The sequence below is a fragment of the Eleutherodactylus coqui genome, chromosome 5 (genome assembly GCF_035609145.1).
Source record: "Eleutherodactylus coqui strain aEleCoq1 chromosome 5, aEleCoq1.hap1, whole genome shotgun sequence".
NCBI lineage: Eukaryota > Metazoa > Chordata > Amphibia > Anura > Eleutherodactylidae > Eleutherodactylus > Eleutherodactylus coqui.
The window spans coordinates 7,890,144-7,911,480 of NC_089841.1; the positions used below are offsets into that span (position 1 = coordinate 7,890,144).

Below are 21,337 nucleotides of genomic sequence, written 5' to 3' on the forward strand. Positions count from 1 at the left end.
CTTATGTACAAACTGATTGGCCAGTGGCTGCAGCAGGGGTGGAGCCAGGGGGAGGAGCTAGCAATCTTGTTGATTAGGCCGCGTTCACAAGGACATATTTATGCAGTGAATAAAGCCCGTTGATTTCTATAAGTTTATCCACATTTGCGTATTTATACAGAAAACTTCATGTTAAAAAAAATTACAATAATAGCCCATAAAATGGTCAACTGCCCATTGAATTAGGAGCATTCTTGCATCTTTTCTTGCATGCTCAAAAGAAAACAATATTTCAGGAAATATGCCTATTTTGGTCATGTCAATACGGCCATGTGAATGAACGCTCCTAGTGTAGCAGGTATAACTATAAGCAAAGATATTGTATGTCCCCAAGAAAAGGAATCTTACAGGGGAGTAAAACAAGCCTCATCGCCCCCCCCCCCCCTCCCCCATTGCTTCACTGGACTGACTTGATACATATCTTAAATCAGGGGGAAGATCAGACTGAGACTAAAGTGAAGGTAGAAGAGAGGATGATGGGTGATGATCACCTGTGTAAGAAAGAAGTGGAGGAGGAGATTCCAGTAAATGTTATCACAGGTATGTAATAATGGATGTAGAACATGAACATAGAACATTCTGAAGGGGGTTGTCCACGTTCTCCAGTTTCTACTTATTGTGTTATGTAATAGAAAATCGTACAGTTTTCTAATATACGTGTGTTTAACCTTCTGCTTCCATCTTTCTTTTATCAGTATGGCCCCTATTTGTACATTAGAGGGGTTTATCCCATGGACTGGTGTGTCCCTCATAATGTATGTCAGTCATGTGACCCACAAAACATGTCATGTGACCCCAGTTATTCTGCTGACACTGACCAGGCATTTCGGAGGTGAATAGAAGTTTATGGGGGATCATAGATACTGTATGACTAAAGCAGCGTCTCCCCATATCTGTCAGTGTCTGTGGAGGAGCCGCTCTTATATTCTTCTGTCTCCTCATGTCTGTCAGTGTCTGTGGAGGAGCCGCTCTTATATTCTTCTCTCTCTCTCCTCATGTCTGTCAGTGTCTGTGGAGGAGCCGCTCTTATATTCTTCTGTCTCCTCATGTCTGTCAGTGTCTGTGGAGGAGCAGCTCTTATATTCTTCTGTCTCCTCATGTCTGTCAGTGTCTGTGGAGGAGCCGCTCTTATATTCTTCTGTCTCCTCATGTCTGTCAGTGTCTGTGGAGGAGCCGCTCTTATATTCTTCTGTCTCCTCATGTCTGTCAGTGTCTGTGGAGGAGCAGCTCTTATATTCTTCTCTCTCTCTCCTCATGTCTGTCAGTGTCTGTGGAGGAGCCGCTCTTATATTCTTCTGTCTCCTCATGTCTGTCAGTGTCTGTGGAGGAGCCGCTCTTATATTCTTCTGTCTCCTCATGTCTGTCAGTGTCTGTGGAGGAGCAGCTCTTATATTCTTCTCTCTGTCTCCTCATGTCTGTCAGTGTCTGTGGAGGAGCCGCTCTTATATTCTTCTCTCTGTCTCCTCATGTCTGTCAGTGTCTGTGGAGGAGCCGCTCTTATATTCTTCTGTCTCCTCATGTCTGTCAGTGTCTGTGGAGGAGCAGCTCTTATATTCTTCTCTCTGTCTCCTCATGTCTGTCAGTGTTTGTGGAGGAGCCGCTCTTATATCCTTCTGTCTCCTCATGTCTGTCAGTGTCTGTGGAGGAGCCGCTCTTATATTCTTCTGTCTCCTCATGTCTGTCAGTGTCTGTGGAGGAGCCGCTCTTATATTCTTCTGTCTCCTCATGTCTATCAGTGTCTGTGGAGGAGCCGCTCTTATATTCTTCTGTCTCCTCATGTCTGTCAGTGTCTGTGGAGGAGCAGCTCTTATATTCTTCTGTCTCCTCATGTCTGTCAGTGTCTGTGGAGGAGCCGCTCTTATATTCTTCTGTCTCCTCATGTCTGTCAGTGTCTGTGGAGGAGCTGCTCTTATATTCTTCTCTCTGTCTCCTCATGTCTGTCAGTGTCTGTGGAGGAGCCGCTCTTATATTCTTCTGTCTCCTCATGTCTGTCAGTGTCTGTGAAGGAGCAGCTCTTATATTCTTCTGTCTCCTCATGTCTGTCAGTGTCTGTGGAGGAGCTGCTCTTATATTCTTCTCTCTGTCTCCTCATGTCTGTCAGTGTCTGTGGAGGAGCAGCTCTTATATTCTTCTGTCTCCTCATGGCTGTCAGTGTCTGTGGAGGAGCCGCTCTTATATTCTTCTGTCTCCTCATGTCTGTCAGTGTCTGTGGAGGAGCCGCTCTTATATTCTTCTGTCTCCTCATGTCTGTCAGTGTCTGTGGAGGAGCCGCTCTTATATTCTTCTGTCTCCTCATGTCTGTCAGTGTCTGTGGAGGAGCAGCTCTTATATTCTTCGGTCTCCTCATGTCTGTCAGTGTCTGTGGAGGAGCCGCTCTTATATTCTCCTGTCTCCTCATGTCTGTCAGTGTCTGTGGAGGAGCCGCTCTTATATTCTTCTGTCTCCTCATGTCTGTCAGTGTCTGTGGAGGAGCCGCTCTTATATTCTTCTGTCTCCTCATGTCTGTCAGTGTCTATGGAGGAGCCGCTCTTATATTCTTCTCTCTGTCTCCCCATGTCTGTCAGTGTCTGTGAAGGAGCAGCTCTTATATTCTTCTGTCTCCTCATGTCTGTCAGTGTCTGTGGAGGAGCTGCTCTTATATTCTTCTCTCTGTCTCCTCATGTCTGTCAGTGTCTGTGGAGGAGCCGCTCTTATATTCTTCTGTCTCCTCATGTCTATCAGTGTCTGTGGAGGAGCCGCTCTTATATTCTTCTGTCTCCTCATGTCTGTCCGTGTCTGTGGAGGAGCGGCTCTTATATTCTTCTGTCTCCTCATGTCTGTCAGTGTCTGTGGAGGAGCAGCTCTTATATTCTTCTGTCTCCTCATGTCTGTCAGTGTCTGTGGAGGAGCCGCTCTTATATTCTTCTCTTTGTCTCCTCATGTCTATCAGTGTCTGTGGAGGAGCCGCTCTTATATTCTTCTGTCTCCTCATGTCTGTCAGTGTCTGTGGAGGCGCCGCTCTTATATTCTTCTGTCTCCTCATGTCTGTCAGTGTCTGTGGAGGAGCAGCTCTTATATTCTTCTGTCTCCTCATGTCTGTCAGTGTCTGTGGAGGAGCCGCTCTTATATTCTTCTCTTTGTCTCCTCATGTCTATCAGTGTCTGTGGAGGAGCCGCTCTTATATTCTTCTGTCTCCTCATGTCTGTCCGTGTCTGTGGAGGAGCAGCTCTTATATCCTTCTCTCTGTCTCCTCATGTCTGTCAGTGTCTGTGGAGGAGCCGCTCTTATATTCTTCTCTTTGTCTCCTCATGTCTATCAGTGTCTGTGGAGGAGCCGCTCTTATATTCTTCTGTCTCCTCATGTCTGTCCGTGTCTGTGGAGGAGCAGCTCTTATATCCTTCTGTCTCCTCATGTCTGTCAGTGTCTGTGGAGGAGCCGCTCTTATATTCTTCTGTCTCCTCATGTCTGTCAGTGTCTGTGGAGGAGCTGCTCTTATATTCTTCTCTCTGTCTCCTCATGTCTGTCAGTGTCTGTGGAGGAGCAGCTCTTATATTCTTCTGTCTCCTCATGTCTATCAGTGTCTGTGGAGGAGCCGCTCTTATATTCTTCTGTCTCCTCATGTCTGTCAGTGTCTGTGGAGGAGCCGCTCTTATATTCTTCTGTCTCCTCATGTCTGTCAGTGTCTGTGGAGGAGCCGCTCTTATATTCTTCTGTCTCCTCATGTCTGTCAGTGTCTGTGGAGGAGCCGCTCTTATACTCTTCTGTCTCCTCATGTCTGTCAGTGTCTGTGGAGGAGCAGCTCTTATATTCTTCTCTTTGTCTCCTCATGTCTGTCAGTGTCTGTGGAGGAGCCGCTCTTATATTCTTCTGACTCCTCATGTCTGTCAGTGTCTGTGGAGGAGCTGCTCTTATATTCTTCTGTCTCCTCATGTCTGTCAGTGTCTGTGGAGGAACCGCTCTTATATTCTTCTGTCTGTCTCCTCATGTCTGTCAGTGTCTGTGGAGGAGCAGCTCTTATATCCTTCTCTCTGTCTCCTCATGTCTGTCAGTGTCTGTGGAGGAGCCGCTCTTATATTCTTCTCTTTGTCTCCTCATGTCTGTCAGTGTCTGTGGAGGAGCCGCTCTTATATTCTTCTGACTCCTCATGTCTGTCAGTGTCTGTAGAGGAGCCGCTCTTATATTCTTCTGTCTCCCCATGTCTGTCAGTGTCTGTGGAGGAACCGCTCTTATATTCTTCTGTCTGTCTCCTCATGTCTGTCAGTGTCTGTGGAGGAGCAGCTCTTATATTCTTCTGTCTCCTCATGTCTGTCAGTGTCTGTGGAGGAGCAGCTCTTATATTCTTCTCTCTGTCTCCTCATGTCTGTCAGTGTCTGTGGAGGAGCAGCTCTTATATTCTTCTCTCTCTCTCCTTATGTCTGTCAGTGTCTGTGGAGGAGCAGCTCTTATATTCTTCTGTCTCCTCATGTCTGTCAGTGTCTGTGGAGGAGCCGCTCTTATATTCTTCTGTCTCCTCATGTCTGTCAGTGTCTGTGGAGGAGCAGCTCTTATATTCTTCTGTCTCCTCATGTCTCTCAGTGTCTGTGGAGGAGCAGCTCTTATATTCTTCTGTCTCCTCATGTCTGTCAGTGTCTGTGGAGGAGCCGCTCTTATATTCTTCTCTCTCTCTCCTCATGTCTGTCAGTGTCTGTGGAGGAGCCGCTCTTATATTCTTCTGTCTCCTCATGTCTGTCAGTGTCTGTGGAGGAGCCGCTCTTATATTCTTCTGTCTCCTCATGTCTGTCAGTGTCTGTGGAGGAGCAGCTCTTATATTCTTCTCTCTCCTCATGTCTGTCAGTGTCTGTGGAGGAGCCGCTCTTATATTCTTCTCTCTGTCTCCCCATGTCTGTCAGTGTCTGTGGAGGAGCAGCTCTTATATTCTTCTGTCTCCTCATGTCTGTCAGTGTCTGTGGAGGAGCAGCTCTTATATTCTTCTCTCTCTCTCTCCTCATGTCTGTCAGTGTCTGTGGAGGAGCAGCTCTTATATTCTTCTCTTTGTCTCCTCATGTCTGTCAGTGTCTGTGGAGGAGCCGCTCTTATATTCTTCTGTCTCCTCATGTCTATCAGTGTCTGTGGAGGAGCCGCTCTTATATTCTTCTGTCTCCTCATGTCTGTCCGTGTCTGTGGAGGAGCAGCTCTTATATCCTTCTGTCTCCTCATGTCTGTCAGTGTCTGTGGAGGAGCCGCTCTTATATTCTTCTGTCTCCTCATGTCTGTCAGTGTCTGTGGAGGAGCAGCTCTTATATTCTTCTGTCTCCTCATGTCTGTCAGTGTCTGTGGAGGAGCAGCTCTTATATTCTTCTCTCTCTCTCTCCTCATGTCTGTCAGTGTCTGTGGAGGAGCAGCTCTTATATTCTTCTCTTTGTCTCCTCATGTCTGTCAGTGTCTGTGGAGGAGCCGCTCTTATATTCTTCTGTCTCCTCATGTCTATCAGTGTCTGTGGAGGAGCCGCTCTTATATTCTTCTGTCTCCTCATGTCTATCAGTGTCTGTGGAGGAGCCGCTCTTATATTCTTCTGTCTCCTCATGTCTATCAGTGTCTGTGGAGGAGCCGCTCTTATATTCTTCTGTCTCCTCATGTCTGTCCGTGTCTGTGGAGGAGCAGCTCTTATATCCTTCTGTCTCCTCATGTCTGTCAGTGTCTGTGGAGGAGCCGCTCTTATATTCTTCTGTCTCCTCATGTCTGTCAGTGTCTGTGGAGGAGCTGCTCTTATATTCTTCTCTCTGTCTCCTCATGTCTGTCAGTGTCTGTGGAGGAGCAGCTCTTATATTCTTCTGTCTCCTCATGTCTATCAGTGTCTGTGGAGGAGCAGCTCTTATATTCTTCTGTCTCCTCATGTCTGTCAGTGTCTGTGGAGGAGCAGCTCTTATATTCTTCTCTCTCTCTCTCCTCATGTCTGTCAGTGTCTGTGGAGGAGCAGCTCTTATATTCTTCTCTTTGTCTCCTCATGTCTGTCAGTGTCTGTGGAGGAGCCGCTCTTATATTCTTCTGTCTCCTCATGTCTATCAGTGTCTGTGGAGGAGCCGCTCTTATATTCTTCTGTCTCCTCATGTCTGTCAGTGTCTGTGGAGGAGCTGCTCTTATATTCTTCTCTCTGTCTCCTCATGTCTGTCAGTGTCTGTGGAGGAGCCGCTCTTATATTCTTCTGTCTCCTCATGTCTGTCAGTGTCTGTGATGGAGCAGCTCTTATATTCTTCTGTCTCCTCATGTCTGTCAGTGTCTGTGGAGGAGCCGCTCTTATATTCTTCTGTCTCCTCATGTCTATTAGTGTCTGTGGAGGAGCCGCTCTTATATTCTTCTGTCTCCTCATGTCTGTCAGTGTCTGTGGAGGAGCAGCTCTTATATTCTTCTGTCTCCTGATGTCTGTCAGTGTCTGTGGAGGAGCCGCTCTTATATTCTTCTGTCTCCTCATGTCTATCAGTGTCTGTGGAGGAGCAGCTCTTATATTCTTCTGTCTCCTCATGTCTGTCAGTGTCTGTGGAGGAGCAGCTCTTATATTCTTCTGTCTCCTCCTCATGTCTGTCAGTGTCTGTGGAGGAGCAGCTCTTATATTCTTCTCTCTGTCTCCTCATGTCTGTCGGTGTCTGTGGGGGAGCCGCTCTTATATACTTCTGTCTCCTCATGTCTGTCGGTGTCTGTGGAGGAGCAGCTCTTATATTCTTCTGTCTCCTTATGTCTCTCAGTGTCTGTGGAGGAGCAGCTCTTATATTCTTCTCTCTCCTCATGTCTGTCAGTGTCTGTGGAGGAGCCGCTCTTATATTCTTCTGTCTCCTCATGTCTGTCAGTGTCTGTGGAGGAGCCGCTCTTATATTCTTCTCTCTGTCTCCTCATGTCTGTCAGTGTCTGTGGAGGAGCCGCTCTTATATTCTTCTGTCTCCTCATGTCTGTCAGTGTCTGTGGAGGAGCCGCTCTTATATTCTTCTCTCTCTCTCTCGTCATGTCTGTCAGTGTCTGTGGAGGAGCAGCTCTTATATTCTTCTCTCTGTCTCCTCATGTCTGTCAGTGTCTGTGGAGGAGCTGCTCTTATATTCTTCTGTCTCCTCATGTCTGTCAGTGTCTGTGCAGGAGCAGCTCTTATATTCTTCTCTCTGTCTCCTCATGTCTGTCAGTGTCTGTGGAGGAGCAGCTCTTATATTCTTCTCTCTGTCTCCTCATGTCTGTCAGTGTCTGTGGAGGAGCCGCTCTTATATTCTTCTGTCCCCTCATGTCTGTCAGTGTCTGTGGAGCAGCAGCTCTTATATTCTTCTGTCTCCTTATGTCTCTCAGTGTCTGTGGAGGAGCCGCTCTTATATTCTTCTGTCTCCTCATGTCTGTCAGTGTCTGTGGAGGAGCCGCTCTTATATCCTTCTCTCTCTCTCCTCATGTCTGTCAGTGTCTGTGGAGGAGTCGCTCTTATATTCGTCTGTCTCCTCATGTCTGTCAGTGTCTGTGGAGCAGCCGCTCTTATATTCTTCTCTCTGTCTCCTCATGTCTGTCAGTGTCTGTGGAGGAGCCGCTCTTATATTCTTCTCTCTGTCTCCTCATGTCTGTCAGTGTCTGTGGAGGAGCAGCTCTTATATTCTTCTTTCTGTCTCCTCATGTCTGTCAGTGTCTGTGGAGGAGCCGCTCTTATATTCTTCTCTCTCCTCATGTCTGTCAGTGTCTGTGGAGGAGCAGCTCTTATATTCTTCTGTCTCCTCATATCTGTCAGTGTCTGTGGAGGAGCAGCTCTTATATTCTTCTGTCTCATCATGTCTGCCAGTGTCTGTGGAGGAGCCGCTCTTATATTCTTCTGTCTCCTCATGTCTGTGGAGGAGCAGCTCTTATATTCTTCTGTCTCCCCATGTCTGTCAGTGTCTGTGGAGGAGCCGCTCTTATATTCTTCTGTCTCCTCATGTCTGTCAGTGTCTGTGGAGGAGCAGCTCTTATATTCTTCTGTCTCCTCATGTCTGTCAGTGTCTGTGGGGAGCAGCTCTTATATTCTTCTGTCTCCTCATGTCTGTCAGTGTCTGTGAAGGAGCCGTTCTTATATTCTTCTGTCTCCTCGTGTCTGTCAGTGTCTGTGGAGGAGCAGCTCTTATATTCTTCTGTCTCCTCATGTCTGTCAGTGTCTGTGGAGGAGCTGCTCTTATATTCTTCTGTCTCCTCATGTCTGTCAGTGTCTGTGCAGGAGCAGCTCTTATATTCTTCTGTCTCCTCATGTCTGTCAGTGTCTGTGGAGGAGCAGCTCTTATATTCTTCTCTCTCCTCATGTCTGTCAGTGTCTGTGGAGGAGCCGCTCTTATATTCTTCTGTCTCCTTATGTCTGTCAGTGTCTGTGGAGGAGCCGCTCTTATATTCTTCTGTCTCCTCATGTCTGTCAGTGTCTGTGGAGGAGCCGCTCTTATATTCTTCTGTCTCCTCATGTCTGTCAGTGTCTGTGGAGCAGCAGCTCTTATATTCTTCTGTCTCCTTATGTCTCTCAGTGTCTGTGGAGGAGCCGCTCTTATATTCTTCTGTCTCCTCATGTCTGTCAGTGTCTGTGCAGGAGCAGCTCTTATATTCTTCTGTCTCCTCATGCCTGTCAGTGTCTGTGGAGGAGCCGCTCTTATATTCTTCTGTCTCCTCATGTCTGTCACTCTCTGTGGAGGAGCAGCTCTTATATTCTTCTGTCTCCTCATGTCTGTCAGTGTCTGTGGAGGAGCAGCTCTTATATTCTTCTGTCTCCTCATGTCTGTCAGTGTCTGTGGAGGAGCAGCTCTTATATTCTTCTCTCTGTCTCCTCACGTCTGTCAGTGTCTGTGGGGAGCAGCTCTTATATTCTTCTGTCTCCTCATGTCTGTCAGTGTCTGTGAAGGAGCCGTTCTTATATTCTTCTGTCTCCTCGTGTCTGTCAGTGTCTGTGGAGGAGCAGCTCTTATATTCTTCTGTCTCCTCATGTCTGTCAGTGTCTGTGGAGGAGCCGCTCTTATATTCTTCTGTCCCCTCATGTCTGTCAGTGTCTGTGGAGCAGCAGCTCTTATATTCTTCTGTCTGTCTCCTCATGTCTGTCAGTGTCTGTGGAGGAGCAGCTCTTATATTCTTCTGTCTCCTCATGTCTGTCAGTGTCTGTGGAGGAGCCGCTCTTATATTCTTCTCTCTGTCTCCTCATGTCTGTCAGTGTCTGTGGAGGAGCAGCTCTTATATTCTTCTCTCTGTCTCCTCATGTCTGTCAGTGTCTGTGGAGGAGCAGCTCTTATATTCTTCTCTCTGTCTCCTCATGTCTGTCAGTGTCTGTGGAGGAGCCGCTCTTATATTCTTCTGTCTCCTCATGTCTGTCAGTGTCTGTGCAGGAGCAGCTCTTATATTCTTCTGTCTCCTCATGTCTGTCAGTGTCTGTGGAGGAGCCGCTCTTATATTCTTCTCTCTCCTCATGTCTGTCAGTGTCTGTGGAGGAGCCGCTCTTATATTCTTCTGTCTCCTCATGTCTGTCAGTGTCTGTGGAGGAGCCGCTCTTATATTCTTCTGTCTCCTCATGTCTGTCAGTGTCTATGGAGGAGCCGCTCTTATATCCTTCTGTCTCCTCATGTCTGTCAGTGTCTGTGGAGGAGCCGCTCTTATATTCTTCTGTCTCCTCATGTCTGTCAGTGTCTGTGGAGGAGCCGCTCTTATATTCTTCTGTCTCCTCATGTCTGTCAGTGTCTGTGGAGGAGCAGCTCTTATATTCTTCTGTCTCCTCATGTCTGTCAGTGTCTGTGGAGGAGCCGCTCTTATATTCTTCTCTCTGTCTCCCCATGTCTGTCAGTGTCTGTGGAGGAGCAGCTCTTATATTCTTCTCTCTGTCTCCTCATGTCTGTCAGTGTCTGTGGAGGAGCAGCTCTTATATTCTTCTCTCTCCTCATGTCTGTCAGTGTCTGTGGAGGAGCAGCTCTTATATTCTTCTGTCTCCTCATATCTGTCAGTGTCTGTGGAGGAGCAGCTCTTATATTCTTCTGTCTCATCATGTCTGCCAGTGTCTGTGGAGGAGCCGCTCTTATATTCTTCTGTCTCCTCATGTCTGTGGAGGAGCAGCTCTTATATTCTTCTGTCTCCCCATGTCTGTCAGTGTCTGTGGAGGAGCCGCTCTTATATTCTTCTGTCTCCTCATGTCTGTCAGTGTCTGTGGAGGAGCAGCTCTTATATTCTTCTGTCTCCTCATGTCTGTCAGTGTCTGTGGAGGAGCCGCTCTTATATTCTTCTGTCTGAAGTACTGTAGATATTGATTTTTTTGACTGTTCTAAAATGGTGTATAAGTGAAATATATGCAGATTTTTTTTAAAGTTTCTTTTGTACTTATTAAGCCAACTCAATTGTCATCCAAATACCCTAATAAGAGCTGAGAACAAAACTCCTCAGTTTCAGTTCTCTAACTGTTATGAGTCTGAGACAAGCCTGAAGGAACACAAGTCACAAGAGGGGCACGTTGTCTTCAGGATATTTTATAGCACAACTTCACACTGCAATGCTAGAAAATCACATCTCCACCGTAATCTTATATATTCTCAATTGCTCTCCTAAAGCCTGTCTTCTACCAGATCTCCTATTAGGGGTTTACAGTGAATATAAAAAGTCTACACACCTCTGTTTGTCATGTTAAAGATCTGCTGAAGATGAATCATTTCAGATTTATTTCCACCCGATATCTGCACAATTCCATCGAAAAACAAACTGAAGTCCTTTAGGGGCAAAAAAAAATGTGGTTGCATAAATATGCACACCCCAAAACCAATACTTTTGTCTATGTACTCTTTTTGTCTTTATGACAGCAGTCAGTTTTTTGTGTCTTTTTCTCATCTTGACTTGGCAGTCTTTTTTCCCACTCTTCCTTGGAAAAGAGCTTGAAATCTGTCAGATAGCAAGGGCATCTCATATTTAGCGCCCTCTTCAGGTTATCTACCAATCTTCAATGAGATTCAGGTCTGGGCTCTGGCTGGGCCATTTCAAAACTTTGATCTTCTCATAAAGCCGTTCTCTTGGTAATTTGGAAGTCTGCTTTGAGTCGTTGTGTTGACATGTGAAATTCCTTTTCATCTTTTCAGCTGAGGCTGGAAGGTTTTGAGCCAAAATGGACCGATATTTGGAACTGTTCATAATTCTCTCCCCTTGCCTAAAGCTGCAATTCCATCAGCAGAACAGCCCCCCACATCATGCTGCCCCCAACATCATCACTGCGGCTCTGGGGGTCTTCTGGTGATGGTGGTGTTGGCTTTACACCAAACATCCCTTCTGGCATTCTGGCCAACACATTCCACATCAGACCGAACACATTCCCCACAGTCTCATCAGACGGAACACATTCCCCACAGTCTCATCAGACGGAACACATTCCCCACAGTCTCATCAGACGGAACACATTCCCCACAGTCTCATCAGACGGAACACATTCCCCACAGTCTCATCAGACGGAACACATTCCCCACAGTCTCATCAGACGGAACACATTCCCCACAGTCTCATCAGACGGAACACATTCCCCACAGTCTCATCAGACGGAACACATTCCCCACAGTCTCATCAGACGGAACACATTCCCCACAGTCTCATCAGACGGAACACATTCCCCACAGTCTCATCAGACGGAACACATTCCCCACAGTCTCATCAGACGGAACACATTCCCCACAGTCTCATCAGACGGAACACATTCCCCACAGTCTCATCAGACGGAACACATTCCCCACAGTCTCATCAGACGGAACACATTCCCCACAGTCTCATCAGACGGAACACATTCCCCACAGTCTCATCAGACGGAACACATTCCCCACAGTCTCATCAGACGGAACACATTCCCCACAGTCTCATCAGACGGAACACATTCCCCACAGTCTCATCAGACGGAACACATTCCCCACAGTCTCATCAGACGGAACACATTCCCCACAGTCTCATCAGACGGAACACATTCCCCACAGTCTCATCAGACGGAACACATTCCCCACAGTCTCATCAGACGGAACACATTCCCCACAGTCTTCTGGCAGACAGGATGGAGGTTTTGGCAAAACCTAGCCGGGCTTGGATGTTTTTCTTTTGTTAGAAAATTCTTCCATCTTGCACCCCTCCCCTACAGCCCAGACATGTTGAAAACACGGTAGATGATTGTCACCTGACTACACCACCAATACTTGCCAGAAACTCCTGCAGCTCCTTTAATGTTGATGTCGGCCTCTTGGCCTCCCGAAACAATTGGTCTTCGGCTCTTTTCATCAAAATCTGAGGCACATCCAGTTCTTGGTCATTTCACTGTTGTGCCATTAATCCCCTTCTTGATGACGTCTTCACTGTGTCCCATAATATTCTCGTATGTAATGCCCTGGAGATGTTTCGGCCCCTTCTACCGACTGACACCTTATACCAATTAGACCCATTTGATGTCCTGTAAGATCTTTACCGACCAACTAGGCAAATGTCAGGAAAATCCTCCTAGAAGAGCCGAACCTTATATGGGGACCCAGAATCACTCTAGATAATGGCAGCAGAGTACTGACTGCTGTCTATCAGGAGGTTACATGCGATTGGCTAATTCTGAGCACCAGATAGAAGAGGGTGTGAACACTTATGCAACCACATTTTATTTGAGTTTTGTCTTTATTTTTTTTTTCTAATGTGGTCACATGGAAGGTGGAAATAAATCTGAACTCCTTCATCTTTGTCGGAGTTCTGAACATGACAAAAACCTGGAACTGTAAGGGCTTTTCACCCAGTAGCGTTTTTTTTTCCTTCGCTGCAAATGTCAATGGGACTTCCTAATGTTAAAATCGCGTCGCACAAAAATTACAAGTTTGCGTTGTTGCGATTTTTATGCGATTTTAAGATTAGAAAGTCCCATTGACATTTGGGGGGGAAAAAGGCAGCGAAAAAAAGCTGCTAGCGGGTAAAAACCCTTACGGGGGTGTATTCACTGTATTTACGTGGGGGTATGTGTGTTGTGCCTAAGAACCTTGGCCTGAATTGACATCGGAGATGAGAACACTTACCTGTGTGCTGTCTAACCTCATGGCCGACGCGCAATGTGTGTTCCATTCTAGCCTCTGAAAACACAAGTAGATGAGTGGCAGGGCTTTTTTTTTTTTTTTTTTCCTGTTCACATGGAAAGTCTGTCTTTGTGACAAAATGGAGTGTAAACCACCATACTGCTGATGTGACGGGACGCAACCTTCCAAAAAGCAAGAGGATTGTGTCATCCGTATTGTTTATAGAGCACAAAAGTCTTCACATCCAGCAAATTAAGGACTTATTCACAGGACTGTATATCGGACGCCATTTTCACAGTCGGACGATATACGCCACCATCTGAGCTGTCTATTCCCTTCCCTCCCCTCGCCGGCTCTCTGCCTCTCTCCTCCCCTCTGGTTGTTTGCAATGGGGGGGCGGAGCTAAGCTCCCGTTCCTTGACCGCAGCCAGCAATTGCAAGAAATCCAGTACCAAACGTCCTTCAGGTTCATACACATTAAGGTTCGCCTTGACGTGGCGGATGGGCATACATGGATTTGATCAAATCGTGCACTAAGACCTGTTAGTACAATAAAGCACTATGCCTTTGTTTGCCGATATTAGGTGTGTCGGGTTCTGAGGCCCATGTCTGTCACTGTAGTTCTTGCAGCCATGGCTTGTTGTGCAGCTTCCCCATTTATTTGTTGGATGTGCAGACTTTTGTTTTCCATATGCAATGCATTTGTCAGGAGTGGCGGCCTGCAGTCCATTTTCCCATCTGTCCCGGTGGTTCAGTGATCACATAAATGGGAAAGCTAGAAACCGGGTTTATATATGAAGGCAGTTTAGCCTAAAGAGATTTGTCTACTGAGCTGGGTACTCATCCAACTGACGTTCTCCTTGCCGTGGCGGATGGGCATACATTGTCTTGATCAAAGCGTGCACTAAGAACTTGACATTTTTCTGCGGTTAGTAGACAAAACATAACCACTATGCATTTGCATATATGAAGTGTGTATGAGTGCTGAGACACATGTTTGTTACTAGTATTGTTTAGACTCTCCATAATTGTTCACGCCCGCCCTGTGGAGCTGTCCTCTGGCTGGCAGCACCTCCACACCATCTCAAGCATTCTTCACGTCCACAGCCCTGTTTATGATGCTAGGTCTCCTCTGCCCTATGGCTTTGTTCCACCCATTCTCCTGTTCTGCGTGTACCTTTAAGCGATTCACATGCCCATTTTGTCACACAAAGGCTGTTATGGGGTTGTGTTCCAAAATAAAGGAGAGCAGCACACTGGAGTCTTCAGCTAAAGTCCACACAATGATCAGCGACGTTTGACCACGGCTGTGGTCTCTGTCAAGCAAAATACAGACTAAAAGCACCAAACATATAAATGACCTCCCGCCCAATCAGAACACTGAACATTTACATATATCCCTTATCATAATATCAACAAGCTGGTCGCAATGGAGAATACCTGGCGTTTGAACCGCACATGACAGTGTCAGAACATGCGTCGGCTGAAATACGTCATTATTTGGCACCACGTAGTACACACCACGCCTGCGTGAATCGCGTTGTCTTGCGAAGTTAGATCCGCCTTAGTGCCGACAATGTCGCAATGTGATGTCACACAGCGTGCACTGCGCCTGCGCGAATTGTGTCAGGTATCACATGTCTGGTCCGTCCTGGTACCAGCACCCTAAGCTAGATGGTAATCACAAAACTTGGCCAAAGTAGAAATCCAGAAACCCTACCATTGATACAACGCCACCAATTCTTAGAGATCCTAATAAAACGTTGCTGATCATTGTGTGGAGATACCATAAAGTAGGCATCCATGAGGCAGAGGATTTTATCTGAAGAGTCCTGTGTGCTGCTCTCCTTCCTCATTTTGGCATCCATATTTGGATTGGTGCATTCTGGATCCATTACGGCTGTCCTATGAATTGGCTTATGGCCGTGCTGCTGGTATCCTTCTGATTGGATGGGGTTGTACACATCAATACACATTCAGCACACAACGCGGGTATTTAGAATTTTAAATGGCTAAAACCGTGATGTAATTTGAAGAAAATAAAAATCATGCAATCCTTTTTTTTACTCCTAACAGAAAATCGCTCCAAGGGAAACTTCACATGTTATGTAAGTGATAAAGTAGGCGATGAAGATATCCCACCGCTCTCCTCAGGAGAAAACCTCATTACCCTCGATGTTCACCCAGGACTTCACACTACAGATCTATCCTATAATCCCCATAATCAGGAGGAACCTTCTGACCGATCACAGATTGTTGCCCCAAGTACAGGTCTGGAAGGGGGCGAAAGGTTTCAGTGTGGTAAACAGTTCATAAAAAGTCCAGGTCTTGTTACACATGGAACAATTCACACAGAGGGGAAGTTTTACTCCTGTTCAGAATGTGGGAAGTGCTTTACAGCTCATTCACATCTCGTTATACATGAGCGAATACATACCGGACTAAAACCATTTTCATGTTCATTGTGTCAAAGGAGCTTTACAAACAAATCAAATTTTGTCAAACATGAGCGAATTCACACAGGCGAGAAACCATTTTCATGTTTACTATGTGGGAAATGCTTTACAGATAGATCAAATCTTGTTACACATGAGAGAACGCACACAGGAGAGAAGCCGTATTCATGTGCAGAATGTGGGAAATGTTTTACTCAGAAATCTAATCTAATTACACATGAGAGAATCCACACAGGAGAAAAACTGTATTCATGTGCAGAATGTGGGAAATGTTTTTCAGATCAATCACATCTGGTTACACATGAAAGAATTCACACAGGTGAAAAACCGTATTTGTGTTCAGAATGTGGAGAGTGCTTTATTACTAAAGCCAGACTTAGGGGTCATCAGAGAATGCACACAGGAGAGAAGCCATATTCATGTTCACCATGTGGGAAGTACTTTACAGATAAATCAAGTCTTGTTAGACATGAGAAAATTCACACAGGGGAAAAGCCATATTCATGTTCTGAATGTGGGAAATCTTTTATAAATAAATCAGATTTGGTTATACATGAGAGAATTCACACTGGGGAGAAACCATATTCATGTTTAGAGTGTGGGAAATGTTTTACAGATAAATTAAAACTGGTTGCACATGAGAAAATTCACACAGGAGAGAAGTCCTATTCATGTTCATTATGTGGAAAGTTTTTTACAGATAAATCAAATCTTCTTACACATGAGAGAACGCATACGGGGGAGAAGCCATATTCATGTTCGGAGTGTGGGAAATGTTTTGTACGAAAACCAGATCTGATTACACATGAGAGAAGTCACACGGGAGAGAAGCCATATTCATGTTCAGAATGTGGGAAATGTTTTGCACGAAAACCAGATCTGATTACACATGAGCGAAGTCACACAGGAGAGAGGCCATATTCATGTTCAGAATGTGGGAAATGTTTTACGGGTAAATCAAATCTGGTTACACATGAGAGAATTCACACAGGAGAGAAACCATATTCATGTTCAGAATGTGGGAAATGTTTTCGAGGTAAATCCAATCTAGTTGCACATGAGAGAATTCACACAGGAGAGAAGCCTTATTCATGTTCAGAATGTGGGAAGCCTTTTATTACTAAAGCTAGACTTAGGCACCATCAAAGAACCCATACAGGAGAGAAGCCATTTGCATGTTCAAAATGCAGAATGTGCTTTACAAATAAATCAAGTCTTGTTAGACATGAGAGAAGTCACACAGGTGAAAAGCCATATTCATGTTCAGAATGTGGCAAATGCTTTATACATAAATCAGATCTCACTAAACATAAGAGAAGTCACACAGGAGAAAGGCTGTTTTCATGTTCAGAATGTGGGAAGTGTTTTGCAGATAAAACACATCTAGTTACACATGAAAGAATTCACACAGGAGAGAAACCATATTCGTGTTCAGAATGTGGGGAGTGCTTTATTACTAAAGCCAGACTTAGAGTTCATCAGAGAATTCACACAGGAGAGAAGCCATTTTCATGTTCACTATGTGGGAAGTACTTTACAGATAAATCAAGTCTTGTTAGACATGATAGAATTCACACAGGTGAGAAGCCGTATTCTCATGTAGACAGTGGGAAATGCTTTACAGTTAAATCAACTCTTCTTAGACATGAGATAATTCACACAATGCCGAATGAGTATTTATGCTCAGAATGAAGTAACTGTTCAAATACTAAAGCCAAGCTGGATGTCAGCCGTGAAGTCACATGGGTGAAAACTCATGTTGTTCTTATATAATATATGGAAAATGTTTTACTAGGAACTCAAATTTTGCAATGTATCAGAGAATTCACACAGAGAAGAAAATTCTTGTTTGTAGTGCGAACAATAAAAGCAAAAATAAAGGTTATTTACAGATATTACAGTCAATAAGTGCTTATTTGTGGGGGTAGTATTAGCCTGAATCGGCAAGATGCCCAAATTGTATTTCACTGAGGTCATCAGGATCCATTGAGGAAAAGTATCATAAAGAAAATGCTTGTTTACCAACATAGTGTTAGAATCAGCAGATGTGAACCCACTGTGCCACAAACTGGTTTGACTTTGGGTTTACTCAAGTGTTGTCTCTAGGTTAGGCTCCGTCTTCAACCTTTCATCCCACCAGTCAGAATCTGGGCTTTGCCGTTTGGTCCCTAGGCAATATATACTAGGTGAAGTCCTAGTTATGTGTGCGATAACTGAACATGTGAACAGAGGAATCTGGGATCAAGGCAGACAGCGTAAATTTTAAGATAGTCCAGAGATCAAGACATATGGAGTAGGTTCAACATGGTCAAACAGGACAGGCAAAAGGCAAAAATGGTCAATACAGCAAGTTGAGGTCAGGAGTGGAGAATACAGAGTAGTCAGGCTATATGGCCAGAATCGGTAACCAGAAAACCAGCACAAATAGCATTTTCAGGTGAACAAGGTGAATAAAAGCTCAAGCACCTTTTTTTAGCGGAAACCAGAAAAGAGCAGCAGCACGCACATCAATCCAAAAAATGGCGGAGTGTGGACAATTGCACGTCTGAGCGGAGGGTTTGATCCAAAACCCCAAATCCCAATAGAAAAACAAATGAAGCTCTGACAGCATAGACAGTACAGATTCAATCCCAGTGGGATGCCTTCATTTCATCTGAAAACGAATGCCAACAGTCAGGCAGCCGCCTGTTGGCGTTCATTTTTGGATGAAATACAGGCGTCCCAGTCAGGATTGAATTTGCACCCTCTATGCTGTCAGAGCTTCACTTGTTCTTTTGAGCGGAAAGGTGCCTTACAGAACCGGAGATACTTCATGATTGGCAGAGAATAGAATTACAGGACAAAGACTGCAAAGACAGCGATGAAAGGCCAGTGCAGGATGTCTGCAGCAGGTTGAGAAACAAGGACAGGTGAGGCAAGATGACCGCCATGAATTGTAACAGTACCCCTCATACCTCATCTTTTTTGTCCCAGATAGTTGCTGAAACGTCTTTAGAAGCTTGGGAAAGAAGTTTTCAAGAGATTTCCATGATCTCCTGAACCCAGTTGCCTTGTGTGCATGCTCTTACACATTCACTGATTCCAACACCTAACAATCTGGTCAGAACAGCCCATATGGTGGGCAGTTTGTCGATACGACCATACAGCTTCTTGCACTACATAGCCTCAGCATTAAGTAGGATTTAACATGGAGGCATAATTCCCCTCCCCTCTTTCTGCTGGTTCCATAGGTGTCTTCTGAAGAAATTGTAACCCTGGGTAAGTTCACCGCCAAATCGCATTTGTCATCAAGCCATGTTTCCGTTATTCCTACTATATCGTAGTTTTCCCCAGACATTCATGCTTCAAGTTCATCCATTTTACTGACCAGACTTCCTGCATTTGTAGCTATACAATTTATATGGTTGTGGTTACTCTTTGTATTTATTATGCTACTTACAGTCCTATTTGCTGCCCCGTCGGTTCTATCTGTACAACCTTCCCCCTCATAAAATCTCCCATGATCACTATGTCGGGCTTCTTTGAGAGCTTGGCCATCTGATGTAGAAAGAGTTCCTCCATATCTTCTGCTTGTCCAGGCAGTCTATAGTAAATGCCTACAATGGGGTCCTTTCTGTTGTTCTCTCCTTGTATTCTTACCCAAACAGTTTCTACAGAACTCCCAGCTCTGAAGCTTGAATCTCGGTGAAGATGAATGTTCTCCTAACATACAACACAACATCTCCTCCCCTTTTATAACGTCTGTTTCTTATAAATACGTTGTATCCTTCAAGCCTTGTATTCCCATCATGTGTATCATCCCACCAAGCGTCCGTGATGCCGATGACATCATATTTCTGTGTCAGGGGCTCCAATTTTCCTTGTTTGTTTCCCATGCTCTGGGCATTTTTTTAAAGGAACGTTTATTAGGTATTTTATAAAAAACGATACCCTATTGTTTTTTTTTGTTTTTTTTTTTATAATTATCTTTGAACTACCCCAGGAAGGGAACCAAGAATTCCAGCCTGGGGAATTGCAACAAAGTAAAACAAAACTATACCCACAGCATGGCCGCCAATATAGTGAGCAACCAGCAGCCATGTAAATATGAATGGGTCGGAGAGAAGATACATTCACAATTCCCAAATAAAAGGAGTTTGTTAGATATTTTTAGTGCAGTATTAGGGCAATCAACACACCGACCCCATATTTTGGTAAATTTAGTAGGGCAGCCTCGAGCCATGTATGTCAATTTGTATATAGGGATACCACCATTTATTCCTCGCAGCCATGCAGCTCTAGTAGGTCTTTTAGGATGTTTCCAGTTATAGCAGTTTATATGGAGTATGTGTAGTCAGCTCAACCGGAATGTCTTCCACAAGGCCGCAGAAGCAAATTTTAGGATGTAGAATACGTGGGGGCTCCTAGATGTGCCTCCATAAACTCAAATATATACCTCGCCAATAGGTCTGTAAGACATGACATTCCCAAACATTGCATGATTGTGCTCATATTCATCAAACATCTTAGACAATCTGACCCCCTTTTTCTTGTCCACAGGTAGACAAAGAATTTCCAGTTTAACTCTCGGGGATGAGCCTCACCATAGTATGTGAAGGAGTATTTTATGGAGAGTTGTAAAGAAACGTTTAGGGGTGTCCTAAAAACATATATAAAATGATGGTAGTAATTTTATTGTAATTATGTTTATAGAACCTACTAGCGTCAGTGGAAGTGAAGCACATCGAGTTTCCATATCTCTTGCCTATTCCACAAGTGGGGTAAGATTGTAAAAAGATGGTCAGTAGACTTCGTACCACTATCCCCAAATAAGTAACACTATCTGTCCACCTCAAGGGAAGGATAGAGAGGTCACAGGAGCATCAACCATCAGCAGACCAGTCTTATGCCAAATGACTCTCACTCCGGAGTATGGTATCCAAATGGAAAGCATTGAGGTTAAAGAAGATTCTGGGTCTTGCAGGAATGAAAGAGTATTGTCTGCATACAAATAGCATCTTCAACTGAACAAGGAGAATAGAAGCTCAAGCACCTTTTTTAGCGGAAATAAGAAAAGAGCAGCAGCACTCACCTCAATTCAAAAAAATGGCGGAGTGTGGACAAATGCACGTCTGAGTAGAGGGTTTGATCCAAAACCCCAAATCAGTTGGGAGCTCTTCATGAACTGGAACCCTATAACCACCATTGACATTCAAGTCTGAATTGCGAGTGGCTCGATTGCAGTAGCAAAAAGTTCTGGGGACAGAGGGCAGCCCTGGCGCCTTCCCCGAGCAAGGAAAAACTGCTCAGATATAGAGATGTTCGTCCATATCTGGGAAGTGGTATAGTTCTTGTACCCATTTGATAAAGATTGTCCCAAACGCAAAATGAGCCATCAACGCCCATAAATATCTGCACTCCACTGAGTCAAGGACTGTAGCTTAATCAATAAAGACGAGAGTACATTTTCCTAGGTTGGAATGTGACAGCGTAAGGTTGGTGAAGAGTCGCCTGACATTCATAGCTGTAGTCTTGCCTGGCATAAATCCTGACTAATCCGCATGAATGATGTAATTGAGGGCCTTATTAACACCTATTTTGATATTGTTATGGAGAAGGGAGATAGGCGGGTACGAGCCACAGTCCCCTGGTTTGGGAATTAAGAGTATCAAAGCTTTGTGCGTAGTCACCGGCAAAATCCCTTCCCAGGTGATATACTATTGTATAACATGAGTTTCGAGGCCATGAATACTGCGTTGTTTTTGTACCATCCCATAGGAAGCCCATTAGGGCCTGGATAAGGGCCTGGATATTTCCTGTTTGGGAAAGACTGGATAGCCTCCACAATCTCCTCCCTTTCCAAGTCACCACCTCCCATAGTCACAATACTATGGG

The 21,337-nt window shown here is 45.0% G+C and overlaps 2 protein-coding genes across 2 annotated transcripts in view; both read left to right on the plus strand.

Annotated features, from left to right (window-relative positions):
- Positions 1-17,327, plus strand: part of LOC136627274 (zinc finger protein 585A-like) — a 60,646-nt gene extending 43,319 nt beyond the window's left edge. The window contains exons 8-9 of the mRNA XM_066602247.1: positions 471-579; positions 15,084-17,327. Coding sequence (XP_066458344.1) covers positions 471-579; positions 15,084-17,155 — 2,181 coding nt within the window. The 3' untranslated portion in view covers positions 17,156-17,327. The remainder of the gene's footprint in view (positions 1-470; positions 580-15,083) is intronic.
- LOC136627280 (oocyte zinc finger protein XlCOF22-like) overlaps positions 1-21,337 on the plus strand; it is a 357,854-nt gene that overhangs the window by 206,687 nt on the left and 129,830 nt on the right. The window lies entirely within an intron of this gene.